Genomic DNA, 22,282 nt, shown 5'->3' with positions numbered 1-22,282 from the left:
ACATACACACGCACACACACGTACGCACCCACACACACATAAACACAACACACACACAAACACACACACACTCATGCATGCATGCACGCAAAGACACACATGCACACACAGACATACACACACAAATCAAAACATCAATAAATGAATGTGCATTCAGAAGAGTGCACTCACATCTTTTTATTTTACAAAAGAATTCACACAAACACACACATACACACACATACACCAAAACAGACTTGTATTCCCTCCCTACAGACACACACACACACACACACTAACACACACACACACACACACACACACACACACACACACACACACACACACACACACACACACACACACACACACACACACACACACACACACACACTCCCACACACACACACACCCACACAACAGCTCTCCCCAAGCCTCCTCTCCCATCATGAGGGAAGAGGAGCGGCTAATAAGCACGTTGAGCGCTCTCTCTTTAACAACCTCCCCTGTGAAATGTCACACACACACACACACACACACACACACACACACACACACACACACACACACCGAACACACACACACACACACACACACACACACACACACACACACACACACACACACACACACACACACACACACACCGAACACACACACACACGCATACACACTCACATCCGCTTGATTTTACCGGGCCCCTCGGTGTCTCCGAGGGCGACCGCATCCCCATCACGCCTGACACACTGATGACACAGTGTGCGCTCATAGTCTAAGCCGACACATAGGGCCGTGCACGTGGGCCATGCACGTGGGCCGTGCACGTGGACAGGTTGTCAGTATGGCACGGGGAGTAAGGTGTAACCTGTAAGTGTTTACAGACCCTAATGTGCTGTGGTGTGTGTGTGTGTGTGTGTGTGTGTGTGTGTGTGTGTGTGTGTGTGTGTGTGTGTGTGTGTGTGTGTGTGTGTGTGTGTGTGTGTGTGTGTGTGTGTGTGTGTGTATAAGACATGTCAGAGATGCTTAAGATGTTTTGCACATAATGAGAACGGAGTAGCCTTTGTGGGAACAAGTGTAGTCGCTGAGTAGAAACAATAGTTACATGTCTCCAGGTTTTTGTATATGCACTAGATCCTCCACGTGCGTGTTCAAGATCCACTCACACGCTGAACTTCGTGCACGTGCACGGCCCCCGTGATCAGCCTCGCACGCTTCGTATCCTGAGGCTCTTCCGCCGTTTTCCTACTTTTCTTTCATCTTCTTCGTCTCCTTTCTTCTTCGCACATTTCAAGGAAGGGACAGGGATGAAATATTCATTCTCATCCTGCCCAATTCACTCATCGAAAAAATAGGACTCTGACTCCGGGCTGGAGTGCCTCTCCCTGACACCTTAGAGCCCTCACCCTCGAGAAGTGTGTCACCCCCGCCGGGGAGTGTGACGGCATCCAGCGCCGCCTCACTGCTGCGTACTCACCGCTGTAATGAACGTCGACGTTCACATGTTTACTGTGAGCGCTGTAAGTGTGTCTGTGTGAGTGTTTGTATGTGTCCGTATATGGGTGTGTGCGCACGTGTGTGTCTGTGTGTAAGAACATGCGCGCGCGTGTGTGTTTGTAGCCTGTATTTAACTTCTTTGGACGCAGTATTTGTGACGGGGGGGGAGCAGATGAAGGGATGATGCCGAGGTTTGGCAGAGGGAACAGGACAGGAGTTATGGAGGGGTGAGTAATGAGAGCAGGGCAGCGTCTGGTCGCAGAGACTTTTGCGTCGCTCGCTGAACACGGCGACGCAGACACAACCTGTCGCTATGATTCAAGCCTCCAAACCTGATGATTTTGCAAAGAGACATCGGCCCTGTTTACCAGAGAGGAAATGATCCAGATATCTTTGATTCTAGATTGTATTTAGATATAAAAATGTATTTTAGTCCACACAACTGAAACTATCCTTGGTCAATCTTGATTGCGTTTAGCTCCCGCGTGTTTCAACCATCGCTTGTTTCAACGATCACCTCTTTGCAACTCGATCTCACGGCCCTCTCGATCTGTGATGGGAAACGCTCAGGTAAACATTATGTCTGGTTCACGGTGCGTTAGATCCTCTTTAAGGACTGCACTGTAATCGAATCCGGGGTTCTGTCTGAGCAACGGCCACGGTCGACAAGGATGCCGTCGCTGCAGCTTTCATGAGGCCGTTATGCATTACGGTAATGGCCTGGCCATTACAGCAGATACTGTACATAACGGTGGAGACGTGGAGGAGGAGAGAGGACCGAGAGAGAGCGGACCAGGGAGTCTGACCTGGAAGTCTGTGGCATACTGGTTAAGGAGTTGGACCGGTAACCGGAGGGTGGACGGTTCGAATCCCAAAAAGATAGCAAAAAGAAAATGTGGACTGGGGAGTAGTTGTGCAGCACGCTCCTATATCCTCATCCGAGGATGAGGTGCCTTTGAGCAAGGCACCTGAAGCCCCCGGGCGCTGCACTGCGGCTCTGGGTGCTCTGGTGTGCCCCATGTGTTCACCGGCTCCCTGATGGGTTAAAAGCAGAGAAAGAATTTCCCCCAAAAAAGGGACATTAAAGGTTAACTTAAACTGAAGTGAGTCGCGTTCCACAGTGAGAGCTGCCTCTCTGCAGCGCAAACCTTGTTTTTGTATTGTGAATCTCTCCTCACCTGCTGGGTGCACTGGTAAGGAATACATTATCCAAACAAAAGCTGTCGGCCCGTGTTTATGCAGGCCGGCCCTCTAGAGGGGCCCACTGCCTCTGTGGCTTGGTTTCAGTGTCAGTGGGTAAGCATCCCAGGTTTGATTCACAGCCCCCATTTGTCTAAGCCTGTAAATAATATATGGCTTGTGAGAGTGTTTGTGTGCGTGTGTGTGTGAGGGTGTGCGTGCCTTCAGGTGTTCTGTTTTTTCCTTTCCTTTTAATTTCTCTGCCAAGCGAAGAAGAAAGAGGGCATGGGGAGTGTACAGAAGTAGAGTGATGGTGATTGGCTGATGCTGGAGCAAGCGGTGTTTAAGGCACTCGTCAGCGTGCTAACAACGTGTCGTGGTTCGCTAGCCGCGACGCGCTAGCAGGGTGTTGCTAGCCGGCCTTCCACCGCCCCCAGAGGGGGAGCTGGTTCAGAAAGACCCGACGAAGGCTTTCATACAACAACAACAACAACAACAAAATCGAAACTGGAACGCGAAACCTCCGTCCCTCCTGGCTCACGCCCTCGTGTTGGGTGTTTATCATGGTCCTGTTTACGTGAGACTGTCCAAATCCCTCGTTCTGTTAATGGAGATGTAGTGTTGACGTGTCTATCTCCATATGTTTAGAGACTCGACTAAACGCTTTAATTCCACCCTTCAGCCGGGCACTTTGTGGCTGTGTGGCGTGTACGATTGACAGATGATAGTGTGTTTCTGTGTGTGTGTGTTTGTGTGTGTGTGTGTGTGTGTGTGTGTGTGTGTGTGTGTGTGTGTGTGTGTGTGTGTGTGTGTGTGTGTGTGTGTGTGTGTGTGTGTGTGTGTGTGACATGTGGGTGTATGTGTGTGTGTATGTGTATGTGTGGGAGTGTGCTATTGTCTCTGCGTGTGCATCTGTGCGTTTGTGTGTGTGTGTGCTTTTGGTTTTTCGTGTGTGTGTGTGCTTTTGTTTTTTCGTGTGTATCCGTTTGTGTGTGTGTGTGTGTGTGTGCTTTTGTTTTAACGTGTGCAACCGTGTCTGTGTGTGTGTGTGTGTGTCCGGCTGTGTGTGCGGTTTTTTGTGGGCGTGTGTGTGTTTGTTTTTGTGTGTGCCACTGTCTCAGCTGAAGGATAACATTGTCCGACATTGTTATGTCACCCGCCCTCAAACAACCCAGACAAGCCTGGAGGAACAACGTGCCCACCCCCCCCCCCCCCCAATTTAGGAGGTCTTCCGCACCACTCAGCCTTATCCTTAGTGATGGATGGTATGAAATGACTGCAGAACTTATCAGCCATCATTTGGCACACACACACATATACACACACATACAACAATTACAAGATCAACTTGGCAGCTCTCTTGTTTAGCATGCGCACACATACACACAAACACACACACACACACACACACACTCTTCACTGCTGAGTTGTGATTTAATTGCAGCTGTAGTGTTTGTGTAGTGGGAACAAGTGCTGCTACTTAACACTCATTCCTCCTTCTGGGGGAGAGGGGAGGGAGGGAAAGGGGGTGAGGAAGAGAGAGATGGGGCCGTAGAGAGGGAGAGGGGGTGAGGAAGAGAGGGGTAGAAGCAGTGAGAGAGTTGGATAAGGAGAGCAAGAGAGAGAGGAAGAAAAATAAAGAGAGAGAGGGAGCCAGAAGAGATAGATAGTGTGAGAGACAGAGAGAAGAGGGTTTTTGTTATCTGCAGGTGTTCCATCAACCTCTTTCAGGTTGTTTCGGACCCTCATTGTCCTCTCAGGGGCCATATTCACCATGCAGCCACTTTGGTTCTTAATTTAGTTCCCAAAAGTGGAATTCGGCATCGAGGAACCGATAAACGTTCCTATTCAGTGGCAGCATGTGATTCCTGTGTTTGAGCTATAGTGCAGATATCAGACCATCATTTGCTGCATTGCATTCTAATGATGATTACCATTTGGAAATTAAGGTAAATTATCACTGCCGCTTGCAACCATGAAAGTAATGTTTTTTATTTAATCACTTGCAAATCTTTTTAGGTCCTTCTTGAATAGCAATACATTTCAGTCAGAAGAATATCTATACATACTCATTCATTCAGAGAGTGTTATTGGCCAACCTCCCAACAGGCTAACCAGTGGATGTTGCTGTCATCTCTCCACATTAATGGAGGAAGTCGACCCATCACAACGAAAGACAGAAAGAACAGGATGGCTCCGAGCTACAGCTCAGAACATCTTGAGGTGTCAAGATGAGGTGGCAGTGTCCACCAGCTCCCTGAACATGCTGCTGCTCACTCAAGTTGTGGAAGAAAACGCTATTCCATGTGTGAATTAGGCCGTATTATTTGGCCATAAACTGAGCCATTTGAAGTTTGAAATTCATGTGGTCATGCATGCATCTGTCTCATCGGAGACTGCAGACGCGCTATCAAAATATCAACTCGTCAGATTGAAATGCGCTCATGGCTCTTAAAGGGTATGGGAGATGGCGCTCTCTTTGGTTTATTGCACGTTGTGCCCAAACCACACCTACGGGTAATTAGGCTACTTCAGACCAACAATTTTTAGATTTGCGCCGGGCGCAAGAGTCATTAATGCGCCGGTAAAATAGCAACATCGCCACAGAACCGCCCACAAAGCTACTTGCGCTTAGCGCTTCTCAATTGCGTTTCAGACCGTTAAAATAGGGCCCAGAGAGAGCGAGCGGGAGGGATAGAGAGAGAAAGAGGTGGACAGCCCGAGACAGAGATCGAGAGAAAAAGGGAGAAATAGGTAAGGGAGGAAAACTCAGACACTCGGAGGGTTGCACAGGGACACACAGGCCAGGCGGCCAGGCAGCCCGCCAGGCCGACGGCAGCTTGGCCCGGCCGGCTGAGCCACAGACTGTAGTGTTGGCCATGGCCCACTTCCTCTCTGGGAGCCAGCCACGGCGGCGACCGCTGGCCCAGAGCAGCAGCCCCTCTCCCTCCAAGGGCGCCCTTACATTCCCTCTGTAATGCTATACAACGGGATTTTTGGTCATTCATGATTCATGATTTATGCGACGGGCCAAAAATGTATCTTTATCATACATCCTGGTTAGTTTTAGCGGCGTGCGACTGTAATCCAGTGGACGGGTTGGCTCGTGTGTGTGTGTGTGTGTGTGTGTGTGTGTGTGTGTGTGTGTGTGTGTGTGTGTGTGTGTGTGTGTGTGTGTGTGTGTGTGTGTGTGTGTGTGTGTGTGTGTGTGTGTGTGTGCGCACGCGCGTCGAGGGATTGAACCGTCGTCACCCTTGCTGAGGACGAGGCCGAGCCGTTGAGCAACAGTGCCCCCTGTGGGCCGGGGGCTGTACTGCACCCTGCTGCAGCAGCGCTCGAAATGTCAGAACAGAGAGACAAAGGCAGCGGAGGGGATGAGATCGACTGATGAGGTGAAGCCCAGCGCCGTGGCTTATGTCCCACGGCTGATCAGCACCTGATCAGACTTATCGATCCGTGGACCCTTGATCGCCCCTCTTCACACGGCCACTACCCCAACCCCAGAGAAGCACATTATCATCCTGTATCCCCTCCATCCTGCTCTCTCTCTATCTCCCCCCTCTCTCTCTCTCTCTCTCTCTCTCTCTCTCTCTCTCTCTCTCTCTCTCTCTCTCTCTCTCTCTCTCTCTCTCTCTCTCTCTCTCTTCTCTCAACTCTCTCTCTCTCTTTCTCTCTCTCTCTCTCTCTCTGTCTCCCTCTCCCTCCCTCTCTCTCTCTCTCTCTCTCTCTCTCTCTCTCTCTCTCTCTCTCTCTCTCTCTCTCTCTCTCTCTTTCTCTCCTCCAGCGCTATTAATCAATCAGGATTTCACTCATCTTTAGAAGGAGCGCGGGGGGGTCGGGAACCCCAATGGGGCGGGGGGGGGGGGGGGGGGGGGTCCTTGACAATGCGTGATGCTAAACAAAGCCCCGGGTTAATGGACGGACAGGGAGCCAATAACGGCAGCAGCCTGGCTCTGGTCCGCGGCGCCTGCTTCCCGTCGCTCTCCTCTGATCCCCCTGGATGGACAGGCCCCGCCCCCCCCTCCCCCCCCAGGGCATGCTGGTTCCCTCCCCACCCACGCCACGGCGCCTGCAACGTCTGCGTGGGTTTTCATCAACGCTCAAAGAATGTGGAGCGTTGTGTCTGTGTGTGTTTACGTATGCAGATGTATTCTATTGAGTTTATTTTGAGATGGTGTGTGTGTGTGTGTGTGTGTGTGTGTGTGTGTGTGTGTGTGTGTGTGTGTGTGTGTGTGTGTGTGTGTGTGTGTGTGTGTGTGTGTGTGTGTGTTGGGTTAAGGATGGATTTGTTGGGTTCAGTGTATGGACTTGTGAAAGATTGCACATGCAGATCACTGCCTGTGCATCGTTGGTTGTGCGTTTGCGTTTTTGTGTGCGTGTATGGGTGTGTTTTGTGCGTGTGCTTGTGTGCACTTGGTGTGCGCCTGGTGTGCATGTGAGTATGTGTGTGGTGCGTGTGTGTGTTCATGTGTGTGTTCAGGTCCCTTATGGTCTCAGTGCTGGGTTCCTTGTTGCGGCTTATTAAACACACTCATCACTTGCCTGATTGCTCGCGTCTCCGTCCAATGCAGCACTGAAGGGGGGGGGGGGCAGCATTGAAAATGATCTGTATGTTCTACTGCTCCACATCTACACTGTACAGTTGATAGGTAAGACTCATCTACACTGTACAGTTAATAATGTACATGGAGTCTATGGATGTGATAGAGACTCATCTACATTGTACAGTTAATATTGTATATTGGGTCTATTGGTGTAATAAAGACTCATCTACACTGTAAAGTTAATACTGTATATGGAGTCTATTGATGTGGTAAAGACTCATCTACACTGTAAAGTTAATACTGTATATTGGGTCTATGGATGTAGTAAATATTCATCTACACTGTAAAGTTAATGCTGTATTTTGGGTCTATGGATGTAGTAAAGATTCATCTACACTGTAAAGTTAATGCTGTATTTTGGGTCTATGGATGTAGTAAAGACTCATCTACACTGTAAAGTTAATACTGTATATTGGGTCTATGAGTGTAGCAAAGACTAATCTACACTGTACAGTTAATAATGTACATGGAGTCTATGGATGTGGTAGAGACTCATCTACATTGTACAGTTAATATTGTATATTGGGTCTATTGGTGTAATAAAGACTCATCTACACTGTAAAGTTAATACTGTATATGGAGTCTATTGATGTGGTAAAGACTCATCTACACTGTAAAGTTAAAGCTGTATATTGGGTCTATGAATGTAGTAAAGACTCATCTACACTGTAAAGTTAAAGCTGTATATTGGGTCTATGAATGTAGTAAAGACTCATCTACACTGTAAAGTTAATACTGTATATTGGGTCTATGGATGTAGTAAAGACTCTTCTAAGCTGTTCAGTTAATAATGTACATGGAGTCTATGGATGTGGTAAAGACTAATTTTGTTGCCCAGGTAAATGACCACATTTGATTCCCTCACTCAACATTTCCTTCTTTGTGCTGCTCTGTGCTTGAACTGGTAATTGATACTTTACTTCGTTTTTTACCTCTTTGCCGCACTTCGTGATGTTTCGTTTGTTTCAGTTTTGACTGCTTTGGCATTGTGACTGATATTTTCCATGCTGATAAGGCTCTTCTGAATGTAATGTAATTGAGAGAGAGTTCAGGGTTGATAGAACCACACACAGAGCGGGTTTTGACCACCACTGAGGGGGAAGACCAGGTGGGAAGAGAAGGAGGACAGAACAACAGTTGTAGTGAAACGGGAACGAAGTGAAGGAACCATACAGTCTGCTCTGTACAGTCTGGACATGAGTCACCTCACACGTACACAGCATGAACACACACACACACACACACACACACACACACACACACACACACACACAGGCGCAGGCGTGCAGGCGTTATCCGTGACTGTGTGTTGTGCTCCTCCCAGTGTGATCAGCAGAGCTCCTGGACTGAAGCTGGTGGTGGAGACGCTGATGTCATCACTGAAGCCCATCGGCAACATAGTGGTCATCTGCTGCGCCTTCTTCATCATCTTCGGCATCCTGGGAGTACAGGTGAGAGGAGGAGGAGGAGGAGGAGGTGAGAGCAGGAGGAGGATGCGGGAAGGTGAGAGGAGATGGTGGAGGATGAGAGGGGAGGCCGAGGAGAGAAGGGTGGATGTGTACAAGAGAGAGGAGGAGGAGGTGAGAAGATGATAAAGGTGGGAAGAGGAGAGGGGAGGAGGTGAAAAGAAGAGTAGAGGAGGAGAACAGGGGAGAGGAGAGGACAGTATATGTGATACCATGACACCTTAAAGCTGCTCTCCCCCCAGCTCAATGGTTGGTGCATCCATCATCTGAACCTCTGAATTGTGAATTAATGTCACTTCTGTTGTTGCTTTTGAGGAAGCTTCTGCAGTCCAGACACGTCCCCCCTGTTGATAGCCTGATGGCTTAGATGCGAGTGGTGATGAGCACAAGGACAAACCTGTCATTTGGCCTTCTGTCCAAGCTCTTACGCCCTACACACACACATCACTTTAATAAAAAGTTAATATAATTAATGAAGCCAGCTCCTGTCAAAATGTCAAAAACTAGCTTTTACGAGTTTGATTTATGCCCATATAATTTAATTTCATATAGTCATCTCTCTCTCTCTCTCTCTCTCTCTCTCTCTCTCTCTCTCTCTCTCTCTCTCTCTCTCTCTCTCTCTCTCTCTCTCTCTCTCTCTCTCTCCTCTCCCCTCTCTCTCTCTTCTCTCTCTCCTCTCTCTCTCTCTCCCTCTCTCTCTCTCTCCCCCTCTCTCTCTCTCTCTCTCTGCAGCTCTTCAAGGGGAAGTTCTTTGTGTGTCAGGGGGAGGACGTCCGAAACATCACCAATCGGTCGGACTGTCAGCTGGCGTCTTACAAATGGGTCCGACACAAGTACAACTTTGACAACCTGGGACAGGTCCGATAACGTTTCACTCTCTTGACTCTTTCAACATGTGGGCCGAGTTATAAAGCGGTTCTGAATCAGGTACTCCTCCATGTCTTCCAGGCGCTGATGTCTCTGTTTGTTCTGGCGTCGAAGGATGGATGGGTTGACATCATGTACGACGGACTAGACGCCGTCGGAGTCGACAAACAGGTTAGCGTCCCGTCTGAAGATACGTACGCTGGAGGAAAACCTTCTGAGCGAGTGATTCTCCAGGAGTTTTGCTATTTGCTTTACGACGGCATGGTCATGGGAGGGAACAGAGCTGTCCCCCTTACTTTTGGTCCATAAGCATTTAGAGTACGTAGGGCTCAAGAAACCAAAAAAATCGGACAAAGTTAAGGTGGAGGGTGAAGATAGATAAGTTAAGTGGGACCGAGACACAGACACGCACCGATGTAAAGATCACAGGGTTAACACGTGATAACCCCGAAACATTGACCACTACTAATAAAAAATCATCCGGTTAACAGATTATATTTATAAAATTCATAAAGCTTTCGCACATTCGTAATATTATATCCCCTTCCCCCAACCAATGATTAAGTAAAATGCATCATTGCCGATTAATTGAAAGCCCTGGATGTTTACCTGTGTTTCCCCATCGCAACCCCAACCAATATAGAACTACAAGTCCCATGATATAAACGAACTACAACCCCTGGATGTTTACCTGTGTTTTCCCATAACCTCCCCCCAATATAGAACTACAACTCCCAACTTGATAAAGATCTACAACCCCTGGATGTTTATATGTGTTTTCCCATAACATCCCAACCAATATAGTACTACAAGTCCCAAGCTGATAACAAACTACAACCCCTGGATGTTTACCTAATATGTTTTCCCATAACATCCCAACTAATATATAACTACAGGTCCCATGCTGATAAAGAACTACAACCCCTGGATGTTTACCTATGTTTTCCATAACATCCCATTCCCAGCCAATGTAGAACTACAACTCCCATTCTGATAACAAACTACAACCCCTGGCTGTTAACCTGTGTTTCCCCATTGCACCCCCAACCAAATATAGAACTGCAAGTCCCAAGCTGATAACAATCTACAACCCTGGATCTCAACCTGTGTTTCCCATTACATCCCAACCAATATAGAACTACAAGTCCCATGATATCAACAAACTACAACCCCTGGATGTTTTCCTGTGTTTCCCTTAACATCCCCCCAATATAGAACTACAACTCCCAACCTAATAAAGAACTACAACCCCTGGATGTTTATATGTGTTTCCCGTAACATCCCAGCCATGTTGAACCACAAGTCCCAAGCGGATAACAAACTCCACCACCTGGATGTTTAACCTGTGTCCCACTACAGCCGGTGATGAACAACAACCCCTGGATGCTGCTGTACTTCATCTCCTTCCTGCTGATCGTGGCGTTCTTCGTGCTCAACATGTTCGTGGGCGTGGTCGTGGAGAACTTCCACAAGTGCCGGCGCTCCCAGGAGGCCGAGGAGGCCAAGATCCGGGAGGAGAAGAGATTGAAACGCATGGAGAAAAAGAGAAGGAGTAAGGAGAAGGAGCTGGCTGGTCGGTAGTCTTTCCACATCTTTCTGAGTCCTGCTTGATTTGATGCTGGTTTTTAGCTTTTTACCTTTTTTCTTTTTTCCTCCGGTTCGACCGATCGCCGGAGGAACGCAACCCGCGCGCTAGTCCTTTGAGTTTTAGACGCTACTCTACGGTAGACATCCACCCCCCCAAAAAACACATCCCGCTGACATCCTCCCTCCCGAACCCCCAAACCTCTCAGAGGCCCCCGGCGATAAGGGGGCCCCAGCCTCCATGAGGTCTGCCTCCTCTCTCCTGGTCTGCTGACCTTCTAAAGGTGTACTTTATAATCGGCTTCCGTTTTACATTTATCTACGGCTTTTTATGAAATGGTTGTTAATTTTTTCATCTTCCTTACTCTAATTGACCAATTTGAATATGATTTACTCTTCCCTACCTTAATTGACCAATTAGACTAGGAATTCCACTTCCGTACCTTAATTGGCCAATACGACTAGGATTCCCTCTTCCTTACCATAATTGACAATTAGACTAGGATTCACTCTTCCTTACCTTAATTGGCGTGTAATGAGGATATTTCTCTTTTAATTGATCGTAAAGATCCTTAATGCCTCCGATCATCATCTCCCGCTTGAATAATTGTCTGATGTTTCCTCAGCAATGCAGGAACAAACAAGCAGGACTTTTGTATCCAAATACGTTCTCTTTTTGTGGAGAGTGGTGGCGGAGGGGAGCCAATAGGGAACCACCCATATATTACAAAGTACACCCTTAAGCGAGTCTGATTGGTCCGACCGATGAAAGACCGTCTCCCTGGGGGCCGCTGGCCCTAGACCCCATGACCCCATGACCCCATGACACCCCTTGACCTCACAAGTCTACCGTAGACGCCACGCTTGGGACGGCCCCCTTTTTTTGGAGCATGCCCAGTGCGGGCGGGCGGGGGGGGGGGGGGGGGGGGTTGCATGGTAGTGTGTATCCCGAGACAGGGGGAGGGGGGGGGGGGTAGGTTTAGTAGAGGGGTGGAGGATGGGGGGGTCGTTTGCCGATAGATCCCCCCTCCCCCCCCCTCTCTTGCATGCGTACTATGTTCTACAGCCGGAGGGGTGCAGGCATCGCATCACCACACCCCCCAAACTCACGAACCCCACTCCAATTCAGATCCGGTAATAGTCGATTTTTTTCTTTTTATGGTGAAGGCCGAAATTCTTAGAACATCCCGCCCCGTTATCAACCCCCCCCCCACCCCCACCCGCCCCCACCTCCACCCCCACCGTGTCACCCCCCCTCTGGCTGTATGAGGAATAGAGTCCGGCTGCTTGGGTGGTCACCCAGCTCCACTGCGTCCGGCCCTGGCCCCCAGTAGGGGCCCCCACCCTGAGTGGGCGAGGTGCAGTGGATTCAGTGGCAGTTTGAGGGTTGTCTTTGTCCCGGAAATGACGGCCTCCGATTGGCCGCTGTGTGGTCGATGGTTTGATTGGCAGCACGTTGTTGTTGTTCCTCGATTCTTGAGAAATACAGATGGAGCCCGATAGCGTTTTTTTGCATTTTTCTAGGTAACATTACCGACGTATGGACGTATTAATACCCACACATCAGTACCAGAATTACACACACACAACCACACACACACACACACACTCACACGCATGCATACTTTGCTCTCTAATACTCGTCGCTCACATTTTCAACTACCAACGCTCGCTTTTTGCTTTTTTCTCTTGATTGATTTTCTCTTTTTAACTTTTCTCTTTTTATCCTTTTTCATGTATTTTTTCAGCTGTTCTTTCCTTTTTGTCCCGGAGGCTCTCTGTATACCCATTGGTCTGCCAACGTTGTCTCCTAGTGGTTTGGTCAAACAGTGGTTGTGTAAGGAGTTCGCTTGAAGGTTGGGCTGACCATGGCTTTGCGTTCGGAGGCCTTTCGCTCGCCGTGAATCGTGGTGTTCTTCGTACAAACGTCAGGCTCAGAATCTCTGGAAAGACATGAAAAAAAACACAAACCAGCTTTTGACTCTTTCATTGCTTCCTTCTTGCCTTACTCCATCCCTCTTTCCCTCTTTCTTTCTCGCTCTCGCTCTCTGATTTGGGCTCTTTTATTCCCTCTCTTTCTCTCTCTCCCTCGCTCTCTCTGGGATATTTTTTGTATCAATCTATCTCCCTCTACGTCTATCTTTCAATCAATCTATATATATTTATCTATCTATCTATATCTATCTCTCTATCTCTGTCTCTGTCTCTCTCTATTATTCGCTCTTGCTATTTCTCTCTTCCTGTCTATATTTCTCTCTCTCTCTCTCTCTCTCTCTCTCTCTCTCTCTCTCTCTCTCTCTCTCTCTCTCTCTCTCTCTCTCTCTCTCTCTCTCTCTCTCTCTCTCTCTCTCTCTCTCTCTCTCTCTCTCTCTCTCTCTCTCTCTCTCTCTCTCTCTCTCTCTCCCCCTGTCTCTCTCCCTCCTCTCTGCTGCTGCTTACTGACTAACACGGTCTCGTCCCTCTAGATTTAATTCCTCCGGGGGTGAGTTGGTCGCTATCTCAAGGCACGTTGACAGGTACTGAGTCTCCAGCATGCTCCGTTTGTCCCCGAAAAAGCAACCGCCCTGCCACACACAACCACCACCCGCCCAGTACTGCCATCACCCCCCCCCCCCCAAGTACCACCTCCACCCACCCAGTAACACCATCACCCGCCCAGCCCCACCGTCGGAGCCCAACAGTGTAGTCCGCTGAGCTCCACAAGCGCGTGGGGGAGGGGATGGGTGACATCTACACCCAGTCCTTCCCCGCCTCCCCCCCTCCCCCCCCTCTCCCCCTCCCCACACCTCATCGGTCCTTCCAGAACGTGCCGCTGTCTACCTGTTTATCTTTTGCTCTTTTCCTTTCTCAGCTCTTTCTTTTCTCCGTTGGTGCGTGCTTCTCTGCCCATGAATCTTTGTCCTCCACAGTCTCCTCCCATCCGCCTGCAGTGCTAGCTGCTCCACCACCTCCATCTGTACCACCCCCACCACCACCACCACCACCACCACAGCAACTCACTCGGGCCAGGGTAGGCCAGAAAGTGCACGGCAGGAAATGGAAACATGTGTCTTCAGAAATAAAGTGTAAACTAGCACGGCAAGAAATATCTGAAGGAGGACTTGTTTCGACGCATGTTGAATTTATGGGTTAGTGTTTAGCAATCAGAATACACTATCTGTGAAACCTTGTCAGGATTTAGGCATTATCCCTCAATTTACCTTTTTAATGTAAACGTGATTCAGAAGGAAACAAGACTTCCCAGCTAAACCAGTTCCAAAAATGGAATGCTTCCTATCTCTCTGCTAGTGGGTCTATTAGCTTGCACCTTCAAAATGGATTGAGCTGCTTTATTAGACTTGCCATCCCACAGGTTGTGATTTGGACTTCATTAAACCCTATTCGGTTCCAGATATATAATTTCACACCCTGCCAACTTGCATAAAAATGTGTTTCGTCAAAATGAGAGTGACTTAGCGAGAGTGGTGTTGAGAAGGTCAGACCTATGGGTAGGTGGACCATTATAGAACATAACATGGCCATCAAGACAACATCAGAGCAACATCGAGCTTGGGCATGACTGACTGCTGATGTTCCGTTATGTTAGTGTGGTTGTCCGGCTGTCTTTGGTTCTGGAGATGTGTGTTTATCAGCATGTGAGGAAGGAGTTATGACGAGGTAGAAAGGTGTTGGTGCGACTGGATGCGGCTGGTCATGTGAGGTGAAGAACAGGGCTTTGTGTGTGTGTGTGTGTGTTTGTGTGGAGACTGTTTGTTGGCATTTGTGTGTCTATCTGTCTATGTATGTTGGCGTGCATGTGTTTGTGTGTGTGTGCGTCCACCGTGCGTGCGACCATGTGTGTGCGTGTGTGTGTGAGAGTGTGTGTGCGCATGTGTGGGTCCAGTGAACAGATGGCGGTGATGAGCCTGTAAAATATGCAGGATCTTCCCTCGGTCCCGAAAAGCCCCTCTCCTCTTCATCTCGGTCACCCTGTGAGGGAAGACGAGCCTACAGCTCTATTATCTACAGCTCTCTGCCTCTCTTTGACGCTCCCGCCGCCTCCATCCATCTCTCTTATCCCTCTGCTCTGCTTCCCTGTGAAATGAACCCAAATGCACAAAAAATATGCCAATTACTGATGGCTGAATGGCTTCATGCACACACACACACACACACACACACACAGACACAGACACAGACACAGACAGACAGACACAGACACAGACACACACACACTGGCACAAAGACCCACACCCACTCACACATACGCTCACACACACATGCACAACCACGCACGTGCTCACGCACACACACACACACACACACACACACAGACTCACACACACACACACCGACGCAAACGCTCACACACCAACACACACAGTCACACGAAAGACCGTAACTTCCTCTCTTAGTCACTCTACGGTTCAAATGTTTCTAATGCTCCTCAGCCTCAGATGCAACGGCTTCATGAATAATAAATGACACAGTAAATACAAACACTGAAGCACTATTTGCACAAGGGCCTTGTGTCTGCTCTTGGAGAGCAGACATAAACCAGGGCCAAGGAGACGAAGGGAGAGCAGATGAGGAAGAGGATGAAAGAAGATGAGGGAGAAACACAAAGAGAGGAGAGGAGGAATGGCGAGGGGAGCAGTCAAAAGTCAAAGGAGATCCTTTCTTCCCTGGTGTGTGTGTCTGTGTGTATTTGTGTTTGTGTGCATGCCCCTTTGTGAGAGTGTGTGTCTGTATGTGTGTGTGTGTGCGCCTCTGTGCCTGTGTGTGTGTGTGTGAGTGAGTCTGTGCAGACATTGCAGCCTGTGAACCCCGGCTCCTCCCAGTCTGAGCGAGATGCCGCCTTCTGTTCTCCTCTAGACCCAACGTTCCTGAACACCGCGTTCCTCAAAGGCCCCTACGACGGTGGTCCTACCCCTTGACCGCCCCTCACCCCCCACGCCCCCTTCCCCCACATGACTAAACCTCATAAAATCTCACCCCAAAAAAGCTAAGTCTTTATTATTTTTAATAAGCAGATTCTGTCTTTCCCACACGGAGGGGAGCGAGGCGTCGACAGCGCCTGTGAACGGAGGTGCGGTTTGGCGCGTTCACCGAGCACCGGAGGGGAGCGGCTTCAAGCCGCAGGAATCCCAAACGCGTGTTTGCTTTTGAAACATTGTTTACTAATTCGCACCATCCAGCCAAAGCCACATCTGATCACAATAAACCGAGGAGCTCAGGACGGATGTCTCCAGAAGGGCCTCCATGCAAAGTGGAATTCAACCCGCTTTTACGACCCCCTCCGGGGCCCACAGCCAGGTCCACACGCCATTCCTCCCCGACCGCAGAGTGCACTGTAAGGTACGCTGTAGAGCCCCACCGCTGGGTACCTGAGGTGAGGCAAGTTCAGCCCAGTCAGCGGAGGAAACGCAGCCGGCCGCCAGAGCCTCCGGCCGTCGTTAACACAGCCTTCACCGATCCCAGCCTCAAACCGCGGCGCTGTGAAGACTGTGTGTGTGTGTGTGTGCGTGTGTGTGTGCGATAGTTGTTCTGCACAAGGTGCCAGGATAAATGTTCTCCGGTGGCTCGAGCTAAGCCGTTTGTCGTGTTCAACCCCTCCGTCTGCGCCTGTCACCGTGCGGCCGATGAGTCGCGGCCAGGAGTCTAAACCAGTGCCGCTTGTATCCCATACATTTACCTTAAAGTAGAGGCATGCGTAAAGACACACACGCACACACTCACGCACACACAGACACACACACACAGTGACGCAGACACACACAAACAAACACATAAACAGTCACGACACACACAAAAACACACAAAAAGCCAGACATGATGCAATCGATTACACATTGGTTCATGCACGCACACACACACACACACACAGTCACATGTACACATTTTCACACACAAATACAGATACATAAACACACACATATACATATACACACAAACACAGTCCAGCGCACCCAGAGAGTCACACACAGTCATCAGCGAGCAGCAGTCGTGATACAGTGGCTGTATCTGGGTCAGCACTAACGGAGACGGATGGAACACCAACTTTCTCCTCTATATTCTGCCATTGCGGAGATGGAATTAATAACGGCAGGGCTATAAGGGGAGAAGAGAGGGAGGGACAGAGAGAGAGAGAGAGCGGGAGAGATCAGAGGAGGTGAAGGCGGATCAACCCAGTGAAACAGGGAATGAAGCGCTCGCCCTGTTCCCTTGGCACGAGACCTCTCTGCCAGCAGAGATGAACGGCGTTCAAAGTTTGATGTCAGGGAGCTGTAAGGTAGCGCGTCCTCGTGTGTGATCAATCTTTCAGCGCTCCACAGGGGGGCGCGCCGTGGGGGGGGGGGGGGGGGAGCGGCGGAGTTGGGGTGAAATTCTGCGAGACCCGGCGGTTACTCAGAGTTTTGTCTCTTCTAAGTGCTGCTGACATCTGCCCCTGTGTGTGGCGGCGGCGGCGGCGGCTGCGGCGTTCACCTGACCGAGTGTCGTCACCGGCCCCCTGTGACGCCTCTTCCTCTTAGCGGTATACCATCGGCATCATCACCAGTGTGCAACAGGACCGGTTCCCTGATGCTCGTTTCAGGCGGTTAGGGATTTGATTCGCTGGTCCAGGATTGTAGACATTATCCAAGTAACTTATCATGAAACTAAACTAAGTCGAAAAAGTAAAAAAGGACGTTTGACATCGCACATCACAGCTCTAACACTGACCTCATAGCAACGTGAAAGTTGCAGAGGAGAAGTTGAAGGCATGTGTCTGCAGCGGTTAGAATCAGCATGTTTTCAGTGTACCAGAACTGATATGCCTAAAGAGATGCAAGGAGGGTTTCATCGACTAATTGTGGTCACTTGCATAAGCAGGATGCATCGGTTTACAACAGCAGGAGTGCTGCGTGAGTTTTGTATTGCACTGTGCTCTGGCTCAGCTCCCATTATCTGTTACTAGAGTACCCCCTGGAAGGTACAGACCTATAACCAAGTACCTGAATTAATAAACAAAAGGACCGATAAATGGGATCTTGTCGTCGTTGCCTGCAACGCCTCGACCCTTTTTGCGCTGCGTAGCGGTTGTAACATGTGTCACAATAAAAAATATTCAACCCCTAGCATCTCTCTACTCGGGAGTCCTCGAGCAACACCGAGCAGCCATAATAAGCTTCCTTGTAGCGGCTAAGCTTGTCTCTGTGTCTGCAACACAGCAGGATTTCTCCCTTGCCAATAGCACTGTGGCATTACCATAATAAGTGTTATTGTTATGCTGAGGCTTTTCTTTGTGCCCCTGATGACCCAAGCCACCGAATGAGTTGATGTATAGTACACAAAGCAACAGCAGCCTGTCTTTGTTGAGATTAAGAGGAGGAGATTTCCGATGAGCACTGTTCCCCGGGTGTACTGAACGTACGCTACATGGCTGTCATTCGCCTAACATCCCCCCCCCCGGGAAGCCATGCACATACGAAGCATGGCTTCAGACCGTAGTGCTGAGCTCAACCTGACAGGAGCAGTGTGTGGATGTGAGAGCACATGAGCCGGGGAGTTCTCGGGCTGCACCAGAGCCTTAGAGGAGGATGCAGCGCTCAGACAGCGCTCGGCACAGCTCTGCAGAGCGCCGTGCCTCACCATCTGCAGTGCGCTGTCCCTGCGCTCTTCAAACAGCAGCTGCCTCTCTCTCCTCTCATACATATTTCAAAGACTATTTGAGATATTATTCCTTCTTTTCCGCTCGGATTCTCTTTTAGCAATGCAGCATTTGAGTTGCTGTGTTTTTTTGGGCAGAATAATATAAACCGTGGACGCAGCTCTCTGTTTGAACACTGCATTGTGAAGCTTCAAGTAGTTAATAGCATGAGTAGATAATAGTATGTGTAGTTAATATTATGAGTAGTTAATAGTATGAGTAGTTAACAGTATGACTAGTCAACAGTATGATAAGCCATTAGTATGAGTAGTTAATAGTGTGAGTAGTTAATAGTATGAGAAGTTAATAGTATGAGTAGTTAATAGTATGATTAGTTAACAGTATGAGTAGTTATTATTGGTAGTTAATAGTATGAGTAGTTAACAGTATGATTAGTTAACAGTATGAGTAGTTATTAGTATGAATAGTTAATAGTATGAGTAGTTAATAGTATGAGTAGTTAATAATATGTGTAGTTAATAGTATGAGTAGTTAATATCAAGAATAGATAATAGCATGAGTAGTTAAAAGTATGAGTAGTTAATAGTATAAGTTAGTTAATACCATGAATAGTTAATAGTATGAGTAGTTAATAATATGTGTAGTTAAAAGTATTAGTAGTCAATAGTATGAGCAGCAGATGTTGAACGTAGTGAGATCTCTTCTGGGTGTAAACATTAAATGGCCGGTCACAACTCTGTTTTGGTACCGCCGTGGTGGAACGAGCTCGCTGCCGACGTCAGGACCGCAGAGTCGCTCACCAGCTTCCACTAGAGACTCAAGACTAACCTGTTCAGACCTCATCTAAACTCTGCATAGCCACCCCCTTCCACCCTTCCTACTTACTGTATGTTGGAAGTGCCCGGCACTTAATGTACACACTTATTGTATGTCGTACTTAGTTAAAGTTCTTAGTTGTGTAGCATCTTACCCTAGCTATTTTAGTTGTATACGGGGAATGGGTTAACCTAGAGATTGTTAGTGCTTGGCACTTGGTTCCATGAACATCCGTCCTGTACCAACAGCGATATATTGTTGTTTCTCTTTCCTCTGTCTAATGTATTCATTGTAAGTTGCTTTGGATAAAAGCATCTGCCAAATGCCCTAAATGTAAATGCACCATGACCGCCTTAACGTTTTGGTACGAACGCTCGTGGTTTCAACCTATAGCAGCAGAAGGAGAGCGAGGCTTCGTCCTGATAGGCCGCTCAGAACACTTCTCATCAGCCTTTATTGTACTTTTTTTTTTACTACGCCTCCCTACCCATTGTCCCTGTGCCCCCGCCTTCCACTCACATCGTCCAATCGCTTGCCTTCACCATTCAGTCCCCTCGGTTTGATTGGTCCATTACTGCTCAAGTACTGTAAGACTCAGAAAGAGGTGTGTCAGTCTACCATGTGAACCAGCACATTGTGTGTCTCTCATGTGTGCGCCTGCAGTATGTCTATGTCTATATGTGTGTGTGTGTGTGTGTGTGTGTCTGTTGTGTGTTCTTGTGTGCGACAGAGCGTCTCAAATGGCTGTGTCTGTCATCATGCCTTGTCATATTGAATGATGTCATGTTTTGATTTCCTTTGCCTCTTTTTCTTCCGGATACTTCCGTTTGCTTTGCTGCCCCCGCTCTCTCTCTCTTCCCCCACCCCCCCCCCCCCCCCCCTCCCTCCCCCAAGGCGCAGCAGCAGAGCACCCGGAGGAGCTGGGACCCCCCCCTGTCCCGTCTCACCCCTCCTTAATGGTTTCAATGCTTTATTTTAACAGTTGGTATGCTCCTGTCTGAAGACTCACTGTTTGCTGGCCAATGCATATCAAACATTTACTTGATTTACTTATTTGTGAATGTTTTTTTAATTAATATAATTATTATTATCATCATTATATTATTAACGATTTATTCATGATTACCCAGCAGACATTGCTGTTGTGCTGTTTAATACTGTGTTGTTTACCGGGCAGGGAGAGGGCTGTACGCGCAGCCACAGCCTCAGGCTACCAGCAGCTACCAGCTGGTGTCAGAGGCGACCACTGGTCCGCCCTGAACTCTGTGGCCTCGCTTACAGCCCTCAACCCTGCTTCTGTTGCTGTCTCTTACTATTGTTTTGGTTCATCCAGGATCCATCGCTCTCTCTCTCTCTCTCTCTCTCTCTCTCTCTCTCTCTCTCTCTCTCTCTCTCTCTCTCTCTCTCTCTCTCTCTCTCTCTCTCTCTCTCTCTCTCTCTCTCTCTCTCTCTCTCTCTCTCTCTCTCTCTCTCTCTCTCGTCCGGTTATTCCCGCCAGCCATGCTAGCCATGCTACCTCCCGGCGCGTGCTAAAGTTGTTTTTTTCTTTGAAACGCCATCGTCTTGTTTTTATATTTTGTATTGTTTGATGTGCTTTCCTTTGCTTTATCTTTGAGGACCCCTCACCGAGCCCTTAAGTGTCCTGCCTCAGCTCGGCGCGTTTCCCCGTCAAACGTAAATGAATGAACCAGCGCGGAACAACCAATTTAAAATACAACACAGAATACATCACACCCATTGGCTGCTCAGCCAGGCCCCGCCTCTATGACATCACACCTCACCCTCGCCACCTATCAGAGCGTCCGTTCACCGCCCTCAGCCACCGACACACTCGACTTCCCCGAAGAGGAGGTCGCTCAGAACTCTCGCAGTCTGCCGACATCGTGCTGTGCTGTGCTGTTGCTCCGCCCTCTCATCCTTCCTCCGCCCCCCCCGGCCCCGCCCCCGCCCTGGGGAGGGGGGGGGGGGGCAGTTTAGTGTGTCTGTATTTCCCAACTATTGTGGGACCGCCTCTGTATGGGTAATCGTCTCACTGCAAGGTAACAACTAAACAAAAGAAACACAACTCCCGGCTCCCCTGTCTTGGGTCCCGTCCATCTTCACTATTTCCTGGTCAGAGTACTTAGGGACCCCCCCCCAGCCAACCTACCGTAGACCAGGAGAGAGCAGCACAGGTGAGTGTTGTGGGACCAAGAGGTATGGGGCTGCTCTGGGAGTTGTAGTTTTTTTGTTTGGTTTGGTTTTCCGCTTTTACTGTTTTGCCGCTTTTAACCTTTTTCTTCCCCGTTGACTTCAGGGACTGCATGTCCCAGGATCCTCCTTGGTAAAGAGGGGGAGGGGTGTGGCCGGCTCTGGAGGGGTGCTTCGGCCCCCCAAATTCATAATCCATTCAGGAAACATCTGGAACCTCCATTGACTCAAGTCTAGAGTCTCAGAAACCAAATAATCTTCAATGGCGTAAAGTTGAGCCAAACCTCAGCTGGTCCTCATTTACATATGATCGGCCCTCCACTAAGCCACGCCCCTCGCTGTCATTAATTAAGCCTTTAATTAATGCATTATCTTCTAACTGGTAAAGTGTGTAGCTGCTACGGGTCCAGAGGTTAGAGGGTCCCAGGCTGTGGTCCCAGTGGTCCCAAACCCTCTACCCTCTGCCCCGGGTT

General features: G+C 48.9%; 1 protein-coding gene across 1 annotated transcript in view; it reads left to right on the top strand.

Annotated features, from left to right (window-relative positions):
• cacna1g (calcium channel, voltage-dependent, T type, alpha 1G subunit) overlaps nucleotides 1-22,282 on the top strand; it is a 111,248-nt gene that overhangs the window by 59,440 nt on the left and 29,526 nt on the right. The window contains exons 19-22 of the mRNA XM_030339458.1: nucleotides 8,581-8,707; nucleotides 9,455-9,580; nucleotides 9,671-9,760; nucleotides 10,949-11,141. Of these exons, the coding sequence (XP_030195318.1) occupies nucleotides 8,581-8,707; nucleotides 9,455-9,580; nucleotides 9,671-9,760; nucleotides 10,949-11,141 (536 nt within the window). The remainder of the gene's footprint in view (nucleotides 1-8,580; nucleotides 8,708-9,454; nucleotides 9,581-9,670; nucleotides 9,761-10,948; nucleotides 11,142-22,282) is intronic.

This window comes from Gadus morhua, chromosome 18 (assembly GCF_902167405.1).
Source record: "Gadus morhua chromosome 18, gadMor3.0, whole genome shotgun sequence".
In the NCBI taxonomy this organism is placed as follows: domain Eukaryota; kingdom Metazoa; phylum Chordata; class Actinopteri; order Gadiformes; family Gadidae; genus Gadus; species Gadus morhua.
This window is presented reverse-complemented; position numbering and strand designations above follow the sequence as displayed.